Source organism: Solanum dulcamara, chromosome 10, assembly GCF_947179165.1.
Source record: "Solanum dulcamara chromosome 10, daSolDulc1.2, whole genome shotgun sequence".
Taxonomy (NCBI): domain Eukaryota; kingdom Viridiplantae; phylum Streptophyta; class Magnoliopsida; order Solanales; family Solanaceae; genus Solanum; species Solanum dulcamara.
This window is the reverse complement of record NC_077246.1, coordinates 63,507,401-63,533,329: the sequence shown is the minus strand read 5'-3', so window position 1 is coordinate 63,533,329 and position 25,929 is coordinate 63,507,401. Positions and strand designations below refer to the sequence as shown.

General features: G+C 34.3%; 1 protein-coding gene across 4 annotated transcripts; it reads left to right on the top strand.

The window, feature by feature from the left end:
- Positions 1 to 20,203: 20,203 nt before the first annotated feature.
- Positions 20,204 to 25,480, top strand: LOC129871119 (uncharacterized). Of its 4 annotated transcripts, none has more exons than XM_055945998.1 (7): positions 20,208 to 20,555; positions 21,115 to 21,299; positions 22,491 to 22,655; positions 22,974 to 23,235; positions 23,317 to 23,483; positions 23,651 to 23,797; positions 24,914 to 25,480. In XM_055945998.1, exons 3-7 carry the CDS (start codon positions 22,623 to 22,625, stop codon positions 25,259 to 25,261), a joined length of 957 nt encoding a protein of 318 aa, XP_055801973.1. In that variant the 5' UTR covers positions 20,208 to 20,555; positions 21,115 to 21,299; positions 22,491 to 22,622; the 3' UTR covers positions 25,262 to 25,480. The 4 variants fall into 4 exon arrangements, with proteins under 4 accessions (XP_055801970.1, XP_055801973.1, XP_055801972.1 ...); XM_055945997.1 differs by having other exon boundaries at positions 21,997 to 22,655; XM_055945995.1 differs by lacking the exon at positions 21,115 to 21,299 and having other exon boundaries at positions 20,204 to 20,555.
- Positions 25,481 to 25,929: the final 449 nt, after the last annotated feature.

Here is a 25,929-nt window from a genome sequence, read left to right as displayed (position 1 = left end):
CGCATATTTTAGTTAGATGCTCTAATTAGGACTAATTTCTATTGAACACTTAAATTATTCAAAAATGTTTACCTATTAAGCACAAAATGCTGATTTGACAAAAAATGTGTTATGCATTTTTTTTAAGCGCGTGAAAAAACTTAAAATAATTTATTTTTTCTTCTTTTATTGACGCTTGACTATAATTAACTTATAGAATTTTTTCTTTTTTTCATTGACTTTCTTTTCCCCAGAAAAAAAAGAGAAAGCACCTGCACCCACCATCCCACCTCACGAGTATTCTTCTCTTATTTTAGTTTTCAAAGGTTTTTTCATTTTTAGCTCAGAACTTTTCTTCTTTTTTTAAAAAAACTTTTATTTCTTTCAAATCTGAATCAACTAATTGAATATGTACGAAGAAAGAAGAAAAAATATTTTAAAAAATTATGCATTGGAGGAAAAAAAGTTCACCCATGTCCATCTATCACCATTTTCGATCACTTTCAAACAACATTACTATTCAAATTAAAATATAAATCCACTAAATTTATCAAAAATGTTATCCAAAACTTGATAGAATAAATTTGTGAGCTATCAATTTCTTTTTGACATCGATCTAGAAATGAGTAAACTGTCGGCAAACTTCCTTTCTTCTCCACTCTTGTACTAATCTTTCGCTATATCTTACTCCGTGACGTATAAGTATGAAAAATATTTTTTAAAAAAGAAATTGAATTTTGTGGTTTGGAAGAGAAAGTGTTTTTGGGAAGAAGATGAAGAAGAAAGGGGGTTGGGTAGGGGTGGGGCCAGGTAGAATAATGTTGACATTTTAAAAAAAAATAAATTTAGATACAAAACGTATTTGAAATAATTTTAAATATAAATTTATCTTTTCTATAATTTTGTGGGCGGTGCTATTTTTTAATTAGTCGTTTTTCGATGTTACCGCGAGTGTGTCACACACCCATAATATTTTTTGCTGATTATGAAAAAATGTCTAATAGCAATAAGTTTTGAATAGTTTAAAGTGTTCAATAGGTACTAGTCTTACTTATAGTGTCTAAGTGAATTATGCAGATAATTTTAAGGGATCGTCGATGACGTAAACCTTATTACTATTATTGTTACTATTCGACCATCTCCAACTCACTCCAAATTTTACACCAAATATATTAATTTTAGATTAAAAGTTTAATTTTTTTTTATAAATTATTTTCCTTTACTTGATTTTTTTAAAATTAAATTTATGTTAATTCTACTATAAATTTAAATTGGATATAAGTACAATTAACCTTCAAAAAAATTAAATAATGCAAAAATATAAATTGGTGGACAAATAATACAATGTACTATAGAATTATCGAAAATAATAAGCATTTAACAAACTAATAATTGACATACAACAAAATTGAAATATAAAATACATAAAAATGGCAGTAGATGAAAATTATCGATTTTATTAATTTCTTGCTCGATATAAAAAAAATTAAGGATAAAGAAACTCATTTTGAACTATGTAATGCATTAATAGATTTATCGGAGCACCGTTGTGATCTTGAAAGTTGAATATTCATGTAGAACTTAAAATAAAATTTTTAATTGTGTAATGTTTATTTAATTATATTTTGTTAATGATTTCACTTTTATTTTTGTTATCCATTATTATGTATAATATTTAATATTTGCTAGCAATTTATATTATTTAAAAATTTATAATATAAAATAATCTTATATTAAACGACTATAATTTGAAACAACATGAAAATTATATATAATGAATATTTTAGAAAGAATTTTATTTTATGAAACAAGAAATAATAAATGAAATATGAAATAATAATATAATAATAAAAAGAAAAAAAAAGGTGTAAAATTTGATACAGTAAATTAAAATTGATTTACCCAAAATTTAATGTTAACACTAAATTTAGTGTAAAATTTTGCGTTTGATTTGGAGATGGACTTATTGCAATGTGAAAAGCAACTTCATAATTGCAAACTTGTCAAGTTTCTTGTCCTATTGGGTCAACTAATACAAACAATAGAATAGTCAAGAGGAAAATATTTCTCTATTTGAATTACAATAAATATTATTTATTATTTATATAAGCCGTATATTTTTAAAATGCGTTTGCTATACATAAATTCCATCAAAATAAAGGATTGTTCAAACCATATATATCAAAGAGATTACTTATTTTATTTTTCATCCTATGTGAAACTTTTCAACTGTTTTATTTAGAGGTGGGCATGGTAAGGTATAGTACGGTATTAAAAAGTTCTGTTCGATAATTTTGATTTACGATTTTTAAAAAAATTATATCATTACCATACCAAATTAATTCAGTATGGTTCGATATTTTAAAGTTCAGTTTTAGTATTTTACGATACAGTAAATCGGTTACAATAGTTTGATCAACTTCAAGTCTTTAACTTACATATATTCGTATAATAAACAATTATGATTTTAGCTTTTTAAGAAACGTCTCAATTATATCATAATAATACCTTTGTACATGTAAAAAAATATTCAAAATAAAGTATAAACAATTCTCTTTGTTAAATAATCACCCAAAAAGAACACTTAAATAAAGATAGAGTAATTAAAATTTCAACATCTAAATAATTAGTTACTATTTTATATATTTGCTAGTATTATATAGTTATATATATATGAATTTTATTTAACTATATACTTCGATAAGGTATTTGATATTTCGATATTATTTTTATAAAATATTAAATATCATACCGAACACCAAACTTATTAAAAATGCATACCAAATACTATATCAAATATCATAAAATTCAAATCACAATATTAAAAATTTAATTTCGATATAATATTCGATACCTAGGTATGACATTCCTAGTCTTTATCTGTAATAGTTGACCAACACATGTGCATAACCAACAGACTTCAATTTTTAAAATGACTTGATTATAAATTGACTTTGGCTTAATAAATAATTGAACCAAGTCCATGATTGATATATTATTAATTACATATGGCATCATCAATAGCAATTTATTAATTTTACCTACCGCTAGAACTGGATCTGACAAGCTGCCTTTCACATTGCCAGGTCTATGATAATAATAACAAAGTATCGGTAGTTGCACTATTTTATTTTATAGAAGGATAAAGACTTTGAGAACGTGTGAAATAATGAGAGTTTTTGGCTAAAAATATTTTTTAATTATGAGACAAATTTAAGATATATTCTTATGTTATAAAAGTGAATAAAAAAAAGTTCTTTACCTATATTAAAAGTTACAATATTCATCCTTTCGTTAGTTTCTTGGCAAAAATTAATGACTATGGTCTAAAAGTCAGCAGTTTGGCATGACACTTTAGATTCAAGAAAAGGCAAAATTTAAAATTGAATAAACAACATAAAAAACATACATACAACTTGCTTAGTTTTGTCATCTACCAATCAATTGATTTAAATCCAATTTGTCAAATGCACACTTAAGCCAAAAAAGAAACAAATATATCAAGGAATAAGTCTTAATAGATATGAACAAAACAATCAAAGCTACAATTGAAGCATTGAAATAAAAGAATTGACAGTAATAAATACAATAGAAAACTTATTTAAAAAGAAAAAAACTGTATATTGTCCAAGTAAATCATCCCTTTTATGCAATTGTTGAAGCATTCATATCATAAAGAGTTAGGTTGAAAGATTATACAAAAATAGAATTTCTTTCCACTGAAGTATTTACTTCCGCTGAATCCTTTGCTATCTTTCTTCATCCGATCCGTTTTCATTTTCGTTGTCTATTGGCCTTCGCTACTTGATCCAGACAGGTTTAACCCATATTCACTCATCGAATTACTGTACTAATCACTGTTGCATAAAAATCGTCACTCGCCAATTACAAGGTTGAGGAGGAAAGATACAGGGAATAGAGAGGGAGGAGGGAGGAAGAAAAATGATCATAGCCGTTAGTTTTAGCCAAGAAACTAACGGAAGAATGAATATTGTAATTTTTGACATAGATAAGAAATTTTTTTGTTCACTTTTATCACACAGGGATGTACCTTAAGTTTGTCTTATAATTAAGAAACGTTTTTAGCCAAAACCTCGAAATAATGGGGACGAGAAAGACTAGGTCAACTTTGTGATGATCATGGGATTATACTGATGATCATCAACAAATTCAAATTACTAAAACTAGGTATTTTTACAAATGAATTTTTAAGCATTTGCATTGCATAAAATAGCACCTTTCGATTTTTAAATGAAGTGATTCTTAATTTGTCTTTTCGCAATTGAATTCATTATCTCAGTGTTGCATTCTTCTTTTGTTGACATTCGATATAATTTCGTCTATTTGAAAATATGTAAAAAAAATTTGAAAAAAAAAATATTTGGGTTGAGACGATGTCAGGATCTTGAGATAATTAATATGCTTGGTAAATTGAATAATATAATAATATATTAGTAAAGTAAGAAGTTAGTTGATAAAATTTATGTGTCGTTATAAAGATTGATGATATGTCTTTTTGAAAAGCTTATAAGTTATCATTGTGTCAAACCTTGCAAGTATATTTATGAATCCGGCATATGAAATAAGTTAAGCAGTGTTTTAAAAAAAATTAATTCTTATATTAAATTTGTTATTTTAACATGAAGAATTACATAAGTGTTTAATGAAAAATTTTGAAATAAATTGAGGAGTGCAGTTATGAATTTATAGTAGATGATTTGTGATTTAGTATCGCAAAAATAATTTAACTCATATTTTGACTTATTTCCATAATAAGGAGTCTCCGTAATAAATTATATAGTCCATATTATGCACATATGTATTTTAGGACTCGAACTCTTATTTCTAGGTAGAGAAGGAAATAAACTCATTTTTATCTAGATTTTGAACAAAAAATGCTTATATAGGTTTTCAACAATATAGGCACATGTGGCCCATCCAGAATAATGTCTCATAGTTTACTGTCCTCAATCATAATGAAGTCGTGCATACGACTCTTTCATCACCTATAATATTGTCCATTAAAATAAGAGGGATCTGGTGATTGATTGACCTTTTAGATTCAGTGGAGCAGCCCTTTGAGCAGGATCCTCTCTCTGAATGTTAATCGTATAGAGTTCAAATTCTGAAACCAATTGTTAGCTTGTGTGAATCCACTACGGATACTCAAACGACCAAGTCCCTTGGCTATACTAGATGATTCTTCTCTTATTCTAGTGTTGAATAGAATTTTGTGTGATAATATGTTGGAATATGATTTTTTTATATGTGATGAGTCATAATTCTTCAAGTATTAATGATTGTCAGTTTAAAAAGGTATTTGCTACTCGTGATGAGGAGGTACATGACTATGAGCACTTCAATGCTTGTGTGAATAGCTCATATATAGAAGAATTGGTGAGTGATATAAATGAGGATGCTTGGATATGTCATGGAAGTGTTCAATTTGATGCATGATTAAGATATACAACTTATAATCTAAAATAGGTTATAAATGTTTGTTTGAATATAAATCATTTCATTAAGGATAAAATTGATATTTTAAAAATAAATTGTTACTAAATATATAAATGCATCAGTTTTTTAGGGATGGATTTAAAATAAAAATGAGTCAAATAAATTAAAATATGGGGAATAAAAATTATAAATACGAACCTACTATTATTGTGATTTTAATAAGTTTTTATATATAGATTTATACTCCGTATTTAAAATATTGGATTCATACGACTCTGAATACACCAGTATGCTCCATTCACCATGCTCTTAAGTCTTATCACATAAAATAAAAGAGATAAGTGTCAAAAACACACTTAAACTATCCCTTTTTTTTTAGTTTCATATTTAAATTATTGAGAGTGTGGATTTCATACCTAAACTATCAACACATCTCAGTGGTGTGTGTAATACATTCTCTCTACTCTCTCTATTTTTTGAATTTTTTTGCCACATGGCTAAAACTAAAGTATTTATATCCCAAAAAACAGAAATTATTTTTTTTAAAAGTTATTTTTTTAAAAAAAGTTTAAAATATTTTTCTCACTCATGTGTATGTATCTAATACAAAACGAGAAAAAAATTGGAAGCGGAGGGTTATGTGTGGCGGGATAGAATTTTTAAAATATATATATATATATATAAATAATATCTAAATTATTATTTGAAGAGGGAGGGGGGAAGATGAAGTAAGAATTCTTTTTTAAAACTTTTTTAAAAGAAATTTATAAAATAAAAATAAAATAAAAAAATTTGGGGGAGTAAGGGGAGGGGAGGAGTATGATGAGAAAAAGTAGTGGAGTGTATTAATAAAAATATTTTATTTTATATTTATTTTAAGGATGAAATAGTAATACTTTAATTACTTTGGCTTAATAATTGAACCAAGCCCACGATATATTTATTAATTATAAATGGTATCATCATTCGTAATTTATTAATTTTACTTACCGCTAGAACTGGATCTGACAAGCTGCCTTTCACATTGCCAGTTCTATGATGATAATAACGAAGTGCGGATGTCGAGTTTAAATTTTGAATATGATTTTTTTTTATTTAAGAGCGTTATCTTCAAAATGAGTTTTGTATTATGTAATTTGAATTTAATTGGGACTATGAGGATTTCAAATATTAAGTAGGAAACCAAAAAATAACGTAGTACTGTTGGTGGCACCATTTTCTAGGTCAACTTTGTAATGATCATGTATTATACCGGTGATGGTGAATATGATCATCCACAAATTCAAATTACTAAAATCAGGTATTTTTACATCTTAATTTTAAAGTATCTGCATATCATAAAATAACACGTTTTGATCTTTAAATTGTTAGTTTTAATTTTTTGTCATTTATCAAATGAACTCGCGTGTCTATGGAGCATAAATTATTTTGAAACTAAAGTCAGATATGTATAACTTGTCATATATTATCATACGAAAATATAATTTATAATTCATTTCTTAATATTATACTCAAATATTATATAATAATATTTTGTAAAAAATATAATATATATAAAATAAAGTATTAAAATATTTATAATAATCATTATTAATTAATATAAAAAATTCAGGCACATAGTAAATTTCAAGTACGAATATTCAAAAAGAAAAAAATGAATTTAAATTGTTCTCATTAATTATGGTCATAACTTCACGAGGAAAAGTTACTGATGTTTGCATTGAAATTTATGAAATAACCTATAATTATAGAATTTTTACGTGAAATTTGAAGATTTTAATTTTAAAGGTAAATGTGTCACGATCCGAAGTCCGAGCGTGATGGCACTTGTCCTTTTTCCATCGGACAAGTCAGCCTAACCCACTAAATGCAAAAATAAAAATGGAAACAGTCTAAAATAAGTAATTTAAATGTCAAAGCAAAAAATCTTAATTATTACAAAATTTCTCACGGACTAATTATCACATGTACAAGACTTCTAATAGAAGATACTGAAATAATTATAAGTTTCAACCTTTGTATCTCAAATAGAGCAAAGTAAAAGATAAAGAGGAATAGGAAAGATGGTCGAAATCAACAGCTACCTCTCGAATCACCTCAGAAAGCCTCGGATGAAAAATGAGAAAATGAGATCACTGTCCGGGCTCAGAACTTACACGAGTGTAGATAGCAAAGGTGAGTACCACCGACACGGTACCCAACAAGCGAACAACTAAGACTAAGCTAAGCTAATAAGACTCACGTACTCTTGTCATACCATCCAACCCCCAGACTACAACCTGCACGGAAATCAGCCCAGTCTAACAATTCTAACAGCACAGTACAAGTATACATATAAGTCTTTACAATAGTACAGCTCAAGTATCAAATAGGATCTTATCAGTCAATAATATAGATCAAAGGGATATCGGGGATAAAATAGTCCAAAATGGCAAAAGATGTATAATGCAATAAAATGCAATGCAAGGTCACATATAGTGATGCATGTCTGTCCAAAATCATCTCTCGCCGAAATCATTTTCCTCAGGCATAATCCTCGAATCAAATTCCATCTCAAAGTATTGGAACCAATGCAAATAGGCAATGTCCATATAAATACAATGATGGAATGATAATATCAACAATTCACAGTTCATATCACAACAACATATTCAAGTATTCATAATAAGTCAAGTATCAATTAGTATCGAGCACAACATGCATAAATTCTCTCATTTGTCATTTATTACCCCTTATTTCAATATCAATCTGTTTAAACATCAAATAACCTCAACTAATCCCCAAAATCACTTTCCATCACTTCCAAACACGTAAAACACGAATACATGATCCTACAAGCTTAAACATAGGTTTAGAAATTCACTTATCTCGATTTCAATCTCGAAGTACTCTGAAATCTGATCTTTACCCTTACGCCGACATTCTGAATCAAGATAATCTATTCAAATAAGTAATCTCAATAAGAATATGAGTATAACGATACCCAATTCGACATTTTAAACACAGAGTCCAAAATTGACCCGAACAGCCCGAAATACTCAAATTCAAAAAATGAACAGAAATTCAAAAATCTTTACATGAAAATGATCCTTGAAGTATTTAGAAACTAATACTAAATATCAATTTGAATTTGGAGTTAAAATCAACCTTCAAACACCAATTTAAAGAAGTGAAAAGTTCTTGGCGAAACCCCTTAATTTGAAGCTTTTAAACCATGGATTCGAAGTGAAAATCACGTTAAAATCATTGGGTAATGAAAGATTGAAGTCAAGAACACTTACCCACACCAAAATCCTTGAATGGCCCTTTCAAAATTGCCTAAGTCGAGCTTCTAGGGTTCAACAATGGAGAAAATGGGACAAATCCCGACTTTTGGAAAATTTCAAGTCTACCCAGGTATTGTCCTTCGTTATCGCGACACCCCTCCTCACGATGGCGAAGAAAGAATTTTGGTCAACTCATTAATTGACCGTCGCAATCGCGGGGAAAGCCTCGCGATCACGATGACTAACCAAGATAACACTTCGCGATTGCGACTAAGCCTACGCGATCGTGAAGAAAAACATTACAGGCACCCGATATCAACAGAACACAACAAACTCACTAAGTCTCAAATCTCAGAATCAACCCTCGGGATTCGTTCTGAATTCTGAGACACAAACTCTAAAGGCTACCATACTAAAGTCGATGTTTCGGATTCAATGAAACCATCAGAATTCGAATTCGAGGCCTCCTTGATCAGGAACTTGAAGTCGCACTAAACTAACTTAGGCCTCTAAAATACTAAAACAAGACCGGGACCTCTAAAAATTCAATCAATACTTCTTCTAGACCAAAAACCACCCCTTGAATCCAACGGAGTCGTCAGAATTCCGTTCAGGCCATCAAAACTTCAAAAGTTGACCAAAATCAAATATTGGCCTAAAATTCATCAAATTCTCAACTCTACATCTCAAATCTTCGTTACCACCCCAATTTTGATTTCGTAAGCTCTCCTAGACCAATTTTCCCATTCCAAAGCTGCTGAAATCGATGAAATTCCATTTTGAGACTCGTAGATTTGGTTGACCTAAAATACCACTTTTAAACACTTAAAGCTTATGAAAACTCAAAAATCTAACTTTTTCATGGAATTTTCTCAAAATCAACACTCGATACAAATCAGAAATGACTCAGGACAGCTAGAGAGAGGGGCAAAACGGTCATTTTGTAAAAAATTCCAAAATTAACCTTTAAGGTCATTATATCATCCACCACTAAAAACAATGTTCGTCCTTAAATATAAAGTAAAGAAAGTACCTGAAGTCTCAAAAAGCTGTGGATATCGGGCATATATATCGGACTCTGTATCCCAAGTAGCCTCTCCAACTATACGATGCTTCCATAGGACCTTCTCTGAAGCTATCTCCTTGGTCCTAAGCTTACAGACCTATTTGTCAATGATGGTTATGAGCTCCTCCTCAAAAATCAAATCTGGAACTAACTCTATTGAATCAAGAGAAATCACATGAGACTCGTCCGGAACATACTTTCAGAGCATGAAAACATAAAATACCAGATGCACGGTTGACAAGCTAGGTGGCAAGGCCAGCCTGTAATCCACCTCTCCCACTCGCCCCAAAATTTCATAAGGGCCAATGAATCGAGGGCTAAGCTTTTCCTTCTTCCCGAACCGCATCATGCCCTTCATGTACGACACTCAGAGCCAAATATGGTCACCCTCCATGAATTCCAAAGGTCGAACAATCCTGTCTGCATTTCCCTTCTGCTTACTCTGGGCAGTTAAAAGCCTACCTTCGATCATACGAACCTGCTCCATAGCATCTCTAAGCAAATTCGTGTCTATAGAATCCATCTCAACCAAATTGAACCACCTAATATGAGATCGACACCGCCTACCATACAATGCCTTGAATAGGGCCATCTGAATACTGAAGTGATAACTGTTATTGTAGGCAAACTCTGCTAAGGGCAAATGTTAATCCCATCTAACACCTAAATCAATAACACAGGACCGAAGCATATCCTCTAATACCTGAATCATCCACTCGGAATGTTTGTCGGTCTATGGGTGAAAAGATGTACTTATATCAAGTCTAATACCCAACCCATGCTGTAATGACTGCCAAAAGTATGAAGTAAACACTAAATGCTGATCCGAAGTGATGGATACTAGTACACCATGAAGCTGAACGATCTTACTGATATACAACCTGGCTAGCTTATTTGTCGTGTACCTCACCTTAACTAGGATGAAATAGTGGAATTGGTCATTTTGTCAACAACCACTTATATAGAGTCATAACCATCCACGGTGGGAGGTAAACCCACAACGAAGTCTATGGTGATCATTTCTCACTTCCAAGTGGGAATAAGCATCCTCTGACTCACACCCCCAAGCAGCTGGTGCTCACACTTTACCTGCTGGCAAGTCAAGCACTTGGACACGAACTCTGCAATGTCCCTCTTCATTTCACACCACCAATAGTGCTGGCTAAGATCATGATATATCTTCGCCGCACCAGGGTGAATCAAACATCTGGAACAATGAGCCTCTTCTAAAATCAACCTGACCAAATCACCCACCTTGGGCACACAAATCCTACCTTTAATCCTCAAAACCCCATCTAAATCGAGTTTGGCCTCCTTGGCCTCTCCTTTCATCACCTTGTCTCGAATGAGACACAACTTCTCATCCTCCCACTGTCGATCTTGAATCTGCTCAACTAGTGAAGATCGAGCCTCAATGAAAGCAATAAAGCCTCTACTCTCCTCAGATACCCGTAATCCGACAGAACTGTTGGCTAACCTTTGTACATCCCTAGCCAAGGGGCTCTTGTCAACGTGAATCGCTGCAAGAGTCCTTATACTAGGAGCCTTCCTACTCAAAGCATCGGCCACCACATTGGACTTCCTTGGATGGTATATGATAGTCATACCATAGTCCTTTAGTATATCAGGCCATCTGCGTTGTCTCAAGTTCAGATCCCTCGGACTGAAGATGTACTAAAGACTTTGGTGATATTGATCAGTGAACACCTCACAATGCAACCCATATAAGTAATGAAGCCACAACTTCAACATAAACACAACCACCGCTAACTCTAAGACGTGTGTAGGGTAGTTTCTCTCATGAGCCTTCAACCATCTAGATGCATAGGCAACTATCTTCCCATTATGCATCAGGACCCCACCTAAACTAACACCGAAAGCATCACAATACATGGTGAAGTCCATACCCTCCTGGGGTAGGGTCAATATAAGAGCTGAAGTCAACAAGGTCTTGATATTTTGAAATCTCGCCTCACACTCATCAGACTAATGGAAATCCACAGCTTTCTGAGTTAGTCTAGTCAAAGGATCTGCAATGGTGGAGAAACCCTACACAAAACGCCGATAATAACCAACCAATCCTATAAAACTTTGAATCTCTGTAGGAGAAGTGGTCCAGCCTCTAACCACCTCGATCTTAGGTAGATCTACCCTAATAGACTCCTTGGACACCACGTACCCCAAAAATGCCATCGAATTAAGCCAAACTCGTATTTATAGAACTTTGCATATATGATCCTCCTCTGTCTTGGAATACACCAAGATGTCATCAATGAATACAATCACAAAGGAGTCTAGATGAGGCCGAAACACCCCGTTCATCAACTCCATGAACGTTGTCGGGGTGTTAGTCAGCCTAAAAGATATAACAAGAAACTCATAATGGTCATAAAGGGTTCGGAAAGTTATCTTAGGAATATCTGATGGCCTAATCCTCAAATGATGATACCCCAATCTCAAGTCAATCTTGGAGAACAAGGCCGCTCCCTGAAGCTAGTCAAATAAATCATCTATGGGAGAAAGATGATACTTTTTCTTGACAGTCACCTTGTTCAACTGCCTATAATCGATGCACATCCTCATAGACCCATCTTTCTTCTTCACAAATAGAATCGGTGCACCCTAAGATGACACACTAGGGTGAATAAACTTTTTACTCAACAAATCCTGTAACTGGTTCTTCAACTCTGTCGGAGCCATGTGATAAGGTGGAATAAAAATGGGCTTAGTGCCCGACTCTAAGTCAATAGCAAAATCAATATCTCTATCCGGAGGTACTTCAAAAAGATCAGTAAATAACACATCGACAAACTCCTTAACCACGAGAATAGACTCCATGGGAGATGACTCATCGCTAGTATCCCGAATAAAGGCCAAATACAACATACACCGCTGATCAATCAATATCTGAGCACGAAGATGAGGGATGACCTTGCTAGGATAGGAACCACTAGTACCCTTCCACTCAACTCTAGGGGCACCAGGTATGACTAAAGTCACGGTCTAAGCATAACAATCAAGAATAACACGATAAAGAGAAAGCCAATCCATACTCAATATCACATCAAAGTCTACTATCCCCCAAAAGATCATGTCTACCCTAGTATGGTACCCGACTAAAGAAACAAGACAGGATCGATACACTCGATCCACCACTAAGGGCTTACCCATGGGTGTGGAAACATGAATAGACACGGGGATGCGATCATAAGTCAGATCAAAACCGTATGCAAAATAGGCAGACATATAGGCGAATGTAGATCTAGGATCAAATAACATAAATGTAGGTCGGTGACAAGATGGGATGATACCTGTAATAACTGTATCAGAAATATCAGCCTCGGGTCTCTCTAAAAAATCATAGCACTAAGCTCCCCGACCTTCACCACTCTGCACGGTCCCTCTACCTCCCTCTTATGGTACTATAGCTCTACTAGGACCCTTACCAGGTATGCGACCACCTTTATTTGCTTGATCCCTGCCTCAACCCTAGGCTAGAGGCGCTGGTGCTCTCGCTAGAGTATAATAAGTGCGTTGTGGTCCGATGTGAACCTGTAGTGGGCAATAACAAATCAGATGGCCAGGATCCCCACAACCATAGCAAGATCTTGATACCAAATACTGGTGTGCTGAACCGGATGAACTCATCTGACTACCCCAGCCCACCGGCCTCTGTTGTGATCCTTGATGACCCTGACCTGAACTATATGACCTACGTGGTGTCTTACTACCTCAGAAGCTGGCATAGAAATATGAAACGACCCTTTATGCTGAAAGGAACCACATCCTCTATAAGAACCTCTACCTCCAGATAAGGTACCTGTAAATTGACTAGAAGCACGGGCCCTCTTGAGGTCCCTGAACTCCTCTCTCTCTATTAACTCTACCTCCTTAGCAGCACCCACGATGGACTAGAAGAAATCCCCTTCTGCAGCAGTTCGAAACACCAATGTATGAATAGAATAAGCCAGCCTCACAAACTCTACGAGCCCGCTCTATTTCATCAGAAAGGACGACTATATCATGTCTCGACAATTGGTAGAAACGGGTCTTATACTCAGCAATTATGAGGCTATCTTGCCTCAAATTCTCAAACCATAATCGAATCTCCTCCCTCACACTCCAAGGGACAAAGTGGTCATAGAAGGCAGTAGCAAACTCATCCCAAGTAACTTGGTGTGACCTCACTGGCCTGGAACTCAAATACACCCTCCACCACTCTCAAGCTGGTCCACACAACTGAAGCGTAGCATAGCGGAACCCATGTGTCTCAGCCAACCCCACCGTCTTTAATAACTCCCTGCACATAGTTAGAAACTCGTGTGCATCCTCAGTCTTACTACCCTGAAACTGTAGTGGTCCATCTTTCAAAACCTTTCATATCGACGCTGCTCATCATCTATCATCATAACTGCAGGTGCATCCTGAGCTCTTTCTCGCTATGCTCCACCCTCATCAATCATAAGACCCACGAGTGGCTGACCCATTGGACCCTGAAATACAGGAGCCTGATGCTTCTTCGGAGTATGTGCTCCAACTCTGATTTGTGAACTCTATGGTGTACCTGTCGCACTTTGAGTAAGGCCCTCTAGTACTCCCAATATCCTCGATAAAGTATCCTGAAACAATGGCACTGCGACCTCGAGAAGGACCTGGTCCCCACCAATCTCAACACGTGGCTCTGGAGAAGGCTCTCTAGCCTGAACTCGGGTTGGTGCTACTCCTCGAGCACAATCTCTATCTACAACCTGTTCACGCCCACGACCCCTAGTTCGATCTCTACCCCTACCCCTAGCTGGGGTCCCGACGTCAACCTCGGGGACTGCATACCCTCTACCAACTGTTGTAGATCTAGTTCTCAACATCTGCCAAAATAATAATCGACACTCAGCACTATGATAACAACCTCGCACGATAAGAAGAATGAATAAATTAAGTTTCCTAACAGTCTTCATAGCCTCTCGAAGATGAATACAGACGTCTCTGTACTGATCCTCGAGACTCTACTTAGACTTGACGTGTACACATGAGACCTACGAACCTAGGCTTTGATACCATTTGTCACAATTCAAAATTCGGGCATAATGACACTTGTCCTTTTCCCACCGGAAAAGTCAGCCTATCCCACTAAATGCGAAAATAAAAGCAAAAATAGTCTAAAATAAGCAATTTAAATATCAAAGAAAAAAATCTTGATCACTACAAAATCCCCTACGGATTGGTTATCACATGTATGAGCCCTTTAATACAAGATACTGAAATATTTACAAGTCTCAACCATTGTATCTCAAATAGAACAAAGTAAAAGATAAAAAGGATAGAAAAGATGGACGACATCAAATCCTACCTCTCAAATCACCTCAGAAATCCTCAGATGAAAAATAAGAGAACGACGTCATTATCCGAGCTCAGAACCTACACAAGTGTAGATAGCAAGGGTGAGTACCACCGACACGATATCTAGTAAGCGAACAATTAAGACTAAGCTAAGCTAATAATACACACGTACTCTGATCATACCATTCAACCCCCAAACTACAACCACCACAGAAATCAGCCTAGTCTAACAGTTCTAACAACCCAGTACAAGTATACATATAATTCTCCACAATAGTACAACTCAAGTATTAAATAGGATCTCATTAGTCAATAATACAAATCAAAGGTACATCAGGGATAAAATAGTCCAAAATGGCAAAAGAAGTATGATGCAATTAAATGCAATGCAAGGTCACCTATAGTGATACATGTCTGTTCAAAATGATACACATCCGTTGACTAGCAGGACGGAACTCATGGGGGCTACACATAGACCATGTATCCTCTAGAACCATTTTGTTTCGGCATAAATCATTTCTCGCCGAAACCATTTTCCTTCGACATAATCCTTGAATCATCAATCTCAAAGTATCGGAACCAATACAAATAGGTAATGTCTATGTAAATATAATAATCGAATGATAATATAAAAAATTCACAACTCATATCACAACAACATATTCAAGTATTCACAATAAGTCAAGTATCAATTCGTATCAAACACAACATGCATAAATTATCTCATTTGCCATCTATTACCTCCTATTTCAATATCAATCCATTTAAACATCAAATAAACTCAACTAAACCCCAAAATCACATTCCATCACTTCCATACACGTAAAAACACAAATACATGATTCTATAAGCTTAAACATAGGTTTAGAAATTCACTTGCCTCGATTTTAATCTCGAACTACTCCGAAATCTGAGCTTTACCCTTACACCGACGTTCTGAATCAAGACAATCTATTTAAATAAGTAAACTTAATAAGAATGCGAGTCTAACGATACTCAATTTGACATTTTGAACACCGGGCTCAAAACTAACCCAAACAGTCTGAAATACCCTTCAAAAAATGAACAGAAATTTGGAAATCTTTATATAAAAATGATCCTTGAATTATTTAGAAACTAATACTGAAAACCAGTTTGAATATTGAGTTAAAATCAACCCTCAAACACCAATTTAAAGAAGTAAAAAGTTCTTGGTGAAACCCCTCAACTTGAAGCTTTTAAATCATGAATTCAAAGTGAAAATCACGTTAAAGTCATTGGGTAATGAAAGATTGAAGTCAAGAACACTTACCCTCACCAAAATCCTCGAATGACCCTTTCAAAATTTCCTAAGTAGAGCTTCCAGGGTTCAACAATAGAGGAAATGGGATAAATTTTGACTTTTGAGAAATTTCAAGTCTGCCCAGGTATTGCCCTTTGCGATTGCGACATCCCTCCTCACGATCGTGAAGAAGGAATTCCGATCAACTCATTCATTGACCATCGCGATCATGGGGAAGGCCTCGCGATCACGATGACTAATCAAGCTAACACTTCGCGATTGTGACTAAGCCTGCGCGATCGCGAAGAACAACATTACAGGCACCAAATATCAGCAGAACACAACAAAATCACTAAGTCTCAAATCTCAGAATCAACCCTCGGGATTCGTTCGAAATCCCGAGGATACAAATTCTATAGGCTACAGTACTAAAATCGATGTTCCTGATTCAATGGAACCATTAGAGTTCGAATTCGATGTCTTCTTGATCCGAAACTGAAAAAGTTGCAACTAAACTAACTTAGGCCTCCAAAATACTAAAACGAGCTCGGGACCTCTAAAAATTCAACCAACATTTTTTCTAGACCAAAAACTATTCCCTGAATCTAATGGAGTCGTCAGAATTCCGTTCTGACCATCGAAACTCTGAAAGTTGACCAAAGTCAAACCTTGGCCTAAAATTCATCAAATTCTCAACCTAAGACCTCAAATCTTTGTTACCACCCCAATTTTGATTTCGTAAACTCTCCTAGACCAATTTCCCATTCCGAAGCTGCTGAAATCCATAAAATTTCATTTCGAGACTCGTAGCTCTGATTGACCTAAAATACCACTTTTAAACACTTAAAGTTTATGAAACTCAAAATTTTCAAAACCCAACTTTTTCACGGAATCTTCCTAAAACCAACACGCGATACAAATCAGAAATGACTCGAGGCAGCTAGAGGGAGGGGCAAAACAGTGTTATTTCACGAAAAATTTCAAATATGACCTTTAGGGTCATTACAATTTTCTTAGGTTTTAATTGTTTTTATCAGTACGGTATGACTAGTTATAAATTTATTAGTAAAATATTAATCTTTTCAATTTTCAGTTTGTTTATAACATAAGAAGTACAAAAATAATTTTGCATACTTTCTATTTATAACAGTTATGTTAGATTTAAACGTCAAATATCAGTAAATATATATATAACAACATCTCACTGTAGCAGCCATAAATCTTTTAGACAAACATTGCCACTGTATAGATGTTTGACTATATATTACAACCAAAAATTGAAGATAATTATTGTAATGACCTGTTAGGTCATTTTGAGAACGAGTCCTCCTTCTTTCATAGAAGACCCCTTTTCATAAATTGAAGTTAAAAATTTTGGACCTTGCGGTAATCTCGGTTAATTAATTGATGGGTAATTTTAGAGAATTAATTTAATTGGTGGATCAAATTAATAATTTATTTAAATACCATATACCACTTATTCTATGTATTAAAATAATTTAGGTCAATAAAGTTGGCACTTTCGGATTAATTTAGAAAAGAAAAGAGGAGTAGTTACTGACTTGTAAAACAACGAGAGCAGCCCTCGTAGATTGAAGACTTGAGAATCTCGAAGGAAAATTGAGTTTCAGGTACCAAAAATATATATACCTCTTTCCATAAATCTTTGTGCAATTAAATAGTGATGACATTAGTGGGTAGAAATTAATGGTTAGTTAATAGTTATAAGAATGATTGAGAATCATTAGGATGATATGATTGGTTGGAAATTGTGAGTTTGACGTGGGAGAAGTGATTTTCCTTTTTGTGTTCATAGTATCCGTAACCATCTTTTTCATTCTTAGAATATATTGTCGCCTTTTGTCCTGCTTACAGTTGTCGTCTTCATGACCAGGTAATGGGAGTATTATTTTATTATTGTTGTACAAATGTTCTTATTTGTAGAGTATAGAGTTGGGCTGTTTTTATGCAGGTTGTAGTTAAGGAGGTTCGGTTGAGATGACAGGAGTACTTGTATCTATTGGGCTTTGCTTAGTTTTAGTTATCCACTTGCTGAGTACCATGTTGTTTGGTACTCACCCCTTGCTTCTACACTTGTATAGGTTGTGAGCCCGGACCTGCTTGATCTCCTAGTGTTTTCTACCACTTCCGAGGCTATCATCTCGAGTGTTGAGGTAGCTGTTACATTCATCTAGCGGACACCTCTTACTCTTTTAATATGTTTTAGTCCTATTCTAGAGACAAAGACATTGTGACTGTATTTTTCTTTCGTACTTCGGCAATGTATTAGTGGCTTGTACATATGACAACCAATCTTGGGGGAGTTTGAGTTTATTTTACGTGTTTTCGGTTAAGTTAAATTTTGATTTTTTTTTCTTCCGCATCTACTTTTCGTTGGTTATTAGACTGACTTATCTCGGTGGGTTGAGATAAGTGCCATCACACCCGTATTTGGATCGTGATAATTATAGCACCTATCCTAATCCATCAATAGATAACTCAACCCTTCACCTCAAATCAAATCAAAAACAATATGCGAAAGTCAATAAATATAGTGGAACTAAAGTCTCAACCCAAGTTTTCATAAATAAAAAAATATTAAAGATAACAAAATAGAAAAATTTTATGATGGCAGAGGCAAAAGTATGACTTGGTAAAAAATAATCCCTCACATACCAAGTCATACTTGTGCCTCTACCACCATAAAATATTCCGTGTTACGATTCACATCAACACGATGTAGCAAGAATCCTATGAGTACCAGTGTCTTAAAAGGTGGAGCCGTGAGGCAAAACATTTCAAACAGCACGCGACAGATGTAAGCTCGAAAATACGGAGCGTAAATCCCATAAATTTATGATATGTATATCTCATGTATCTTGAATTATATAATTCTATTACTAAGAAAACAAGCAAAATTAAAATTTTCAATAATTCTGCAAATAAATTCAAATAAATCACCATTAATATCGAAAAAAATTATAATTATTATTTGAGAAATGTAATAACACAAATAATGATGATAATCGAGGTAATATTTGAAATGAAATCATCATCAATTTCATCATCAATCTCCATATCACTTAGCTTTTCCCTCCTCAACGAATAATATTCACATTGATTAAAAAAAAAAAAAAAAGGGCAGCCCGGTGCACTAAAGCTCCCGCTATGCGCGGGGTCCGGGGAAGGGCCTGACCACAAGGGTCTATTGTACGCAGCCTTGCCTTGTATTTCTGCCAGAGGCTGTTTCCAAGGCTTGAACCCGTGACCTCCTGGTCACATGGTAGCAACTTTACCAGTTACTCCAAGGCTCCCCTTCAATATTCACATTGATTATTGTTTATATATATATTTTTTAAAATGATAGAAAATGTACGAGCAATGACAGGAATTAAATAAAATTGCCTCAAAACATAGTATTATGAAATTTTATCAATTTTAGACTTGATTTTCTAAAAGAACTATTTATAGTTATATCATTTTCTATGAGAGTTGCTTTCTTCATTTATAATTTTTTAGAAAAGTCTCATAAAATATAAATATCATTACACCAATAATAAAAACATAATTGATAGAAAAAATATTTTTAAAACAATAAAAATTAAATTTAACATATGGGGCGTAACTTTTATGTCTGATACTTACGAGGCTTATACCCCTAGTTCTAAAGTGTACGACCTATGAATCTAAGCCTTTCATTTACACCCCAAAGTGTTTTTGATATGTTTCGATCTAAAACTCACTCAGCTTTTAAAAACACTGATAAGTACGATAACAGGTGAGATATTTATTGAACCTTATAGTGTCCAAACTCATCTAACATCTAACTACTAACTACTAACTACTAACTTCTAACTAAACAGCTTGGCCCGGCGGGAATCAACACGGGTTGACCCAATACATGAATTCGACCCGAAAAAATGATTGGTATTCTTAGCAGAGAAGGAAAAGAGAAACTGTGTAGAAGACCGATTGAAAACGACCCTTCCTATTTTGTGGACAAACAAAATGCAGTATACCAGAAGTTTCTTCTGAATTTTTCTAACATTTTTTTTTTCCATTTTTCTATGTGATTTCCACTGTATTTCATTGTTTTTGAGTTGTAAAAAATTGAACTGAATTTTGAGAAAGAGGAAATCAGAAAATGATGATATCTTTTCAAGGTCTTTCAAAGCAGAAATCTCCACAGGTATTGCATATCATTAACTATATTGCAATTGGATTTTATTAGCTAATTGTATGAAATTGGTAAAAATTAACTTGTTTGAGCTACAATTCTGTGGTTTTGATTCATTGATTTACTTGTTTGTTTTGGTTGTTAATGCCTTTTAGAGTTGTTTGGAAATTGAATATTATTATGAATAATGATGATCAAGCAAGTGTATAAGGACATGAATCTGATGCTAGCTAGTCACATTAGGAAAATATTCATTCTTATTGCAGCATGAGGATTATTAACTTTTTCAGAAGCAAATTTTGCTTAGGAGTTCTAAGAGTAATTTGTCAGCTAATTTTATTGTGTGTGTTGATAAATATGTGCTTTACTTGATATGCCCTTTATTTCTAAGAGAGGTCCAGCTAGCATAGGTTTTCCATGCTGACCATTTGGTCCAAGCAGTATGAACATTCTAAGAGGATCGAAAACAAGAAAAAATAGAAACCTTGTCCTCATAAACGGATTGTAAAGCCTTCATATGGAATGTGTTCAAACCTTGAGATTGAAGATTAATTTGTTCATGTTTATTCAGAAAATGAGGTCTTGTTGCTCTGAAGTGGAGGAAGGGTGGAAGGCGGTCGTTGGGATTGAAGAGTATGAGGTGATGGGGTAGAGGAATAAAGGGGAGATGAGAGTGAGTGAACTGTGGTTTGAGAGAGGTTGCCGTAGTAGTAAAGGAAGCATTGAAAAGGTGGAGCATAGAGGAAATGGTTGCAGGTAAGAAAATGGGTTCACTTTGGATGTTATTTCATTTATAAAGATGAGCGTTTTCAAACTCTGATTGAATTTGCTCCATGCTAGCTGACTAATAATAAAAAAAAGGGCATGGGTGACTACCTTCCCCGAGTATAGGAACAAATTTAGACATCTTTTCTTTTCCTTTTTCACGTGTCACTTGCACGACAATTTGAAATAGTCAGCATAGATACGTTGTGCCAGTTGGAGCTCTGTTAAAAATGAAGGACATATATGATAATGGGTAATCGCGAGGTTTCTTTTTGAGCACACTTTTAAGGGATGGCAAGGAAAACTAATTTCGTAAAGTTCAGGATCAAATTTGAACCTTTTCCTTTATAAGAATGTTCTTCTATGAGTATTTCTGGGACACTTTGAGCTCAGGATACACTGATATTGGAGGTGGATGCAATAATTCCACCTTATGCATTAGATAAATTGATATCTAACAGTGAAATTGTATAATTTCAATTTCATTACACCTGAATAATGAATTTCAATGGGGAAAATTTAAAAAAATTTCAATGCAATAATTCCACCTTATGCATTAGATAAAAAAAGTCTTGCCTCACACATGAAGTTCTTCAAAAGAAAAGAAGGACAGTAGTGACCAGATGCTTTTTGTGTAATGAAACTGGGGAGACCAACAATCACCTCTTCCTACATTGTAAATTCACAGCTCAAATTTGACATATGTTCTTATCTCTCGCCAAGACTGAATGGACAATGCCTGAGCATACAGCTGATCTGATGAGCTGTTGGATCAGAAGAGGGGGGCGCAAGAGTCAGAAGAAGTGGTGGAGGATAATCCCATCATGCATATGGTGGTCAGTGTGGAAGGAGAGAAATAGGAGATGCTTTGAAGACAAATCAAAGTCCATCCATGTTGTGAAAGGGAACTGTCTATCCACACTGTTTTTTTGGTATAAAGGAAATTGTATAGAGGAAATAGAAGATCTTATAGATTTCATTGGATCTCTCTAATCTAGATTCTACTTTTACTTCCCTTGTAACACTTTTGGAGGTAGCCAGCATTCCTTAATGCTGAGGAACATAGTACCTTTTATCAAAAAAAAAATTTTTAAAAATTGTTTGCCTTTTAGACTATAGCTGTATGGTTCTATTGACACCAGAATTTGATTTGAATTAATTTTTCCGTGCTAATGTTGACAGGTTCTATTTGAAAACGCATTGCCAGCGTGTGATCCTGGCACCCTGGAGCAATTAAAAGAGTTGAGCTCCAGAAGGAGAGCTATCGAATCCATCAACCAGAATAGCTTTGTGACAGAGGCCATTGCTAGGGAAATGTCTGGGGGATTGACTTCTCGATGTGAACAGGTAGTCATTTTTTTTGATGTGCTATCAAGAAAACATGAAAAATGTAGTTTCAGTTAGACCCTTTTCATCTTTGTTTGTGTCCTAGACTTGTTAAAGTTTCTAAACAATATTGCTTACTCCTTACTAACATGTTTAAGTCTTTGTATATTACTGCTTGCTAACATAGTGACATGGTAATAGTAACATTCTGTGTCGCAAATTCAGCTAGACAATTGAGCTAGCTGGCCTTCCATACCGACCAGCTGCTTTCTAACCTTTCAAAAGCAACAAATAGTGTAAGAAACTTTCTCATTTTAATTTTTGTTTCGATCTATGCAGAATATACAGAAGGTAGAACAATATTTACCACTTTTGGGGAACTTGATGCACCATGTAAATATAGTTGGTGACAATCCTAAGATGGTTCGATGGATTTCTGACCTAAAGATTAGGTGGAGCAGCGCTCTCACTCCATCCTCCTTTTTCCAACTTAACGGTCCAAAACTTTATCAAATGGATAATTTGCATTTTGAACTTGGGATGACACTTTTTGTTCTTGGTGCATTGCTTCGAGATCAAGCTCTGGAAGTTCTGTCAACAGGTGTGTGTGATATATATGTCCGGTCCTTCATCTCATCTCTATCTTTTCATGGAAATATCTTATTTATCTCCCTTATTTCAGATTTAGTCCAATCTGCCTCCATTCTCAGAAAAGCTGCAGGAGTTTACCAACATCTAGCTCAGGATGTCCTTCCGTGTTTACAGCGTGCGTTGGCACCAGAAAGCCCACCAGAAGCTCTAATGAGTGTTTCTGCTGCAACTGCCCTTGTTTGTTTAGCTGAGGCACAGGTTAGTCTTAATTGTTGTCCTGCTTTCTTTTTTCTGCTCAAACTTCCAGCAATGATGCTATCTATTTTTACTTAATCAGAACTGAGCATCAACGTTGTTTTCCATTTTATCTCTTCTGTTTGGATAGTAATAATGTTCTGTTTTTGCTTGCCTGATGTTGGGCCTAGGCTGTGACGGTGAAGAAGGCGGAGCAAAAAGGGAATACTGGAGGACTTTTGGCGAAGCTGCACTATGGTGTTTGTGAATTTCTTAATGAAGCTATTCATATCTTGCATTCAGCCACCAAGCAGTGCAAAGACATTTCATCTTTAACGGTATGCCTAGTCGACCTACTTCTTTCATCTTTTCTTGCTCCTCTTATTGGTTCTTTATATGCCAATACTTTGATCCACATTTTAGATTCATCTGTTCAGCTGTATCGTTGGATGCTTTTAACTTCAAGAGCCTAATTTTGTTTATTATTGACTTTCCGGCAAATTATAAACATGGCTTTGAATTCTTTGAGCTCATAAGGCTCTCTTGGAAGTTAAAAAAGTAGAAATAGAAAAGAGGAGGTAGCGTTTTGTAGTGCAAAAAGAAAAAAGCAGGAAAAGTTCTTTTCATCAAATTTGGTCCAGAAGTTTGTTTTCCTAGTTCATTTTTGCTGCTAATAATTAATAACAGTCTCAGAAACATAGTTCATAATGTGGTATTTTATGGCAGTTATCATGCCTTGTTGAGGAATTTTTGTCTTGTATCAGAACTGTAGTGCACACTTTTTTGACTTTTGCTTTAAATTTAGGCAACTAGTAAGGGAAATGCTACTCATGTGGAATACTTTATTAGCCCTTGAAATACCAGGATACCAGTTTGGAAAATGTGATCAGTTTTTATCTTATCTAATCTTGTATCACTGCTCATCCGTCTTAGCATTCACATCTCTACGAAACTCATGTCGGGGATGTGTTGGACTTTAATGACCCAACGTTCACTCCCATTTCAGAAAAAAACATTGTTGGTCTTATAGTTGTTCTATAGAACTTACCTTTCATCTTGTATCCTTCTATCACACAACAGCCCGATAGCACTTCTCCATTTCAATAATCCGATTTTGATTCTCTTTATAGCATTTTCATCTAAGATATATCAGGAAACAAAATTAGAGTAGCTTAAGGTAGGTAAACTACCTTTTTCACCTAAAGCCACAATTTTTTGTTGTAAATGTTGAAAAGCCTTATCATTGTTGGAGTACATGATATATATATATATCAATGGAATCTTCTGTTATTTGTTGCTTGCTCATAGGCATTCTTACTGATCAAATTTTGGGACTTTTGAGTAAAATGGAAAAAATTTAAATGCCAACTGTTTTGTTTTTTCTAATGTAGTTAATTTGTTTGCATTATCGCTGCAACTGACATGTCTTTGGGTGATATTTCTGGCCTAAACAGGATTATATTACGACTTGTAAAATGCTGCATGAGTTACTCAGTTACAAGTATCTTGCGGAGAGTCTAAAGATTGAGGGGCAAATAGGCTTTGCTATTGGAGTTCTTCTTCATGTGATACAAAGTTCAGAAAAACATACACCAAGAGAAGAGTCATGGAGAATAGTTTATAAGCAAGTGATTGATGACTTGACTGTGCTGCTCCTGAAGTATGAGCACGAGAATGAGTTTGTGTGGCATGAGAAAATTCCGATGCAGGATGAGTTGCCTGTACCTCAAGGTGTCAAGATTGTTAGTTCCATACCTTATCAACCACAAAGGTGGGAAAGAACACTTGTTTTCAAAATGTAAAAGTAAATTTTCTTTTGTTGAGAGGACTACAAAGTCCATTTGAGTGTTTTGAAAAGGTGAAATATTATTCTTAAAGCATTTTTCTTGAGTGTAGATTCCCAAATTTTTGTGCAATTTACTTGAAGCCGTAATAAATGACATAATAGACACGGCTAATTGTCCAAAGATAAATGTATTACACATGTACTATAAAAAAGAATGATCTCTTATGATCACATACATGTTAAATATAAGAAAATAACTTTTTGAAATTTGTTATAAGTAAAAATAAAAAATTATTATAAAAAAGATTGCTGAATTAAAAGTGTTATTGCAAATAGATCAAGTAGATGATAGTACTCTAATCGATATCCTCAATCAAATAAAAAGACTAGATTATTTTTCGAATACTTACGTTGCTCATAGAATAATGTTAACAATTTTCGTTACAATTGCCTCAGCTGAAAGAAGTTTTTCAAAATTAAAATTGATAAAATCTTACTTAAGATCAACAATGTCTCAAGAAAAATTAAATGGATTAGGTATATTATCAATTGAAATAGAATTATTAAGAGAAATTGATTATAAAACAACTATTCACAACTTTGCATCTCATTAAAATTTTGCTTTAGGCACGAATAGTATTGAGCCACCCTCGTAAGGCTGACATGCTTTTTGTTAGGCAAAGA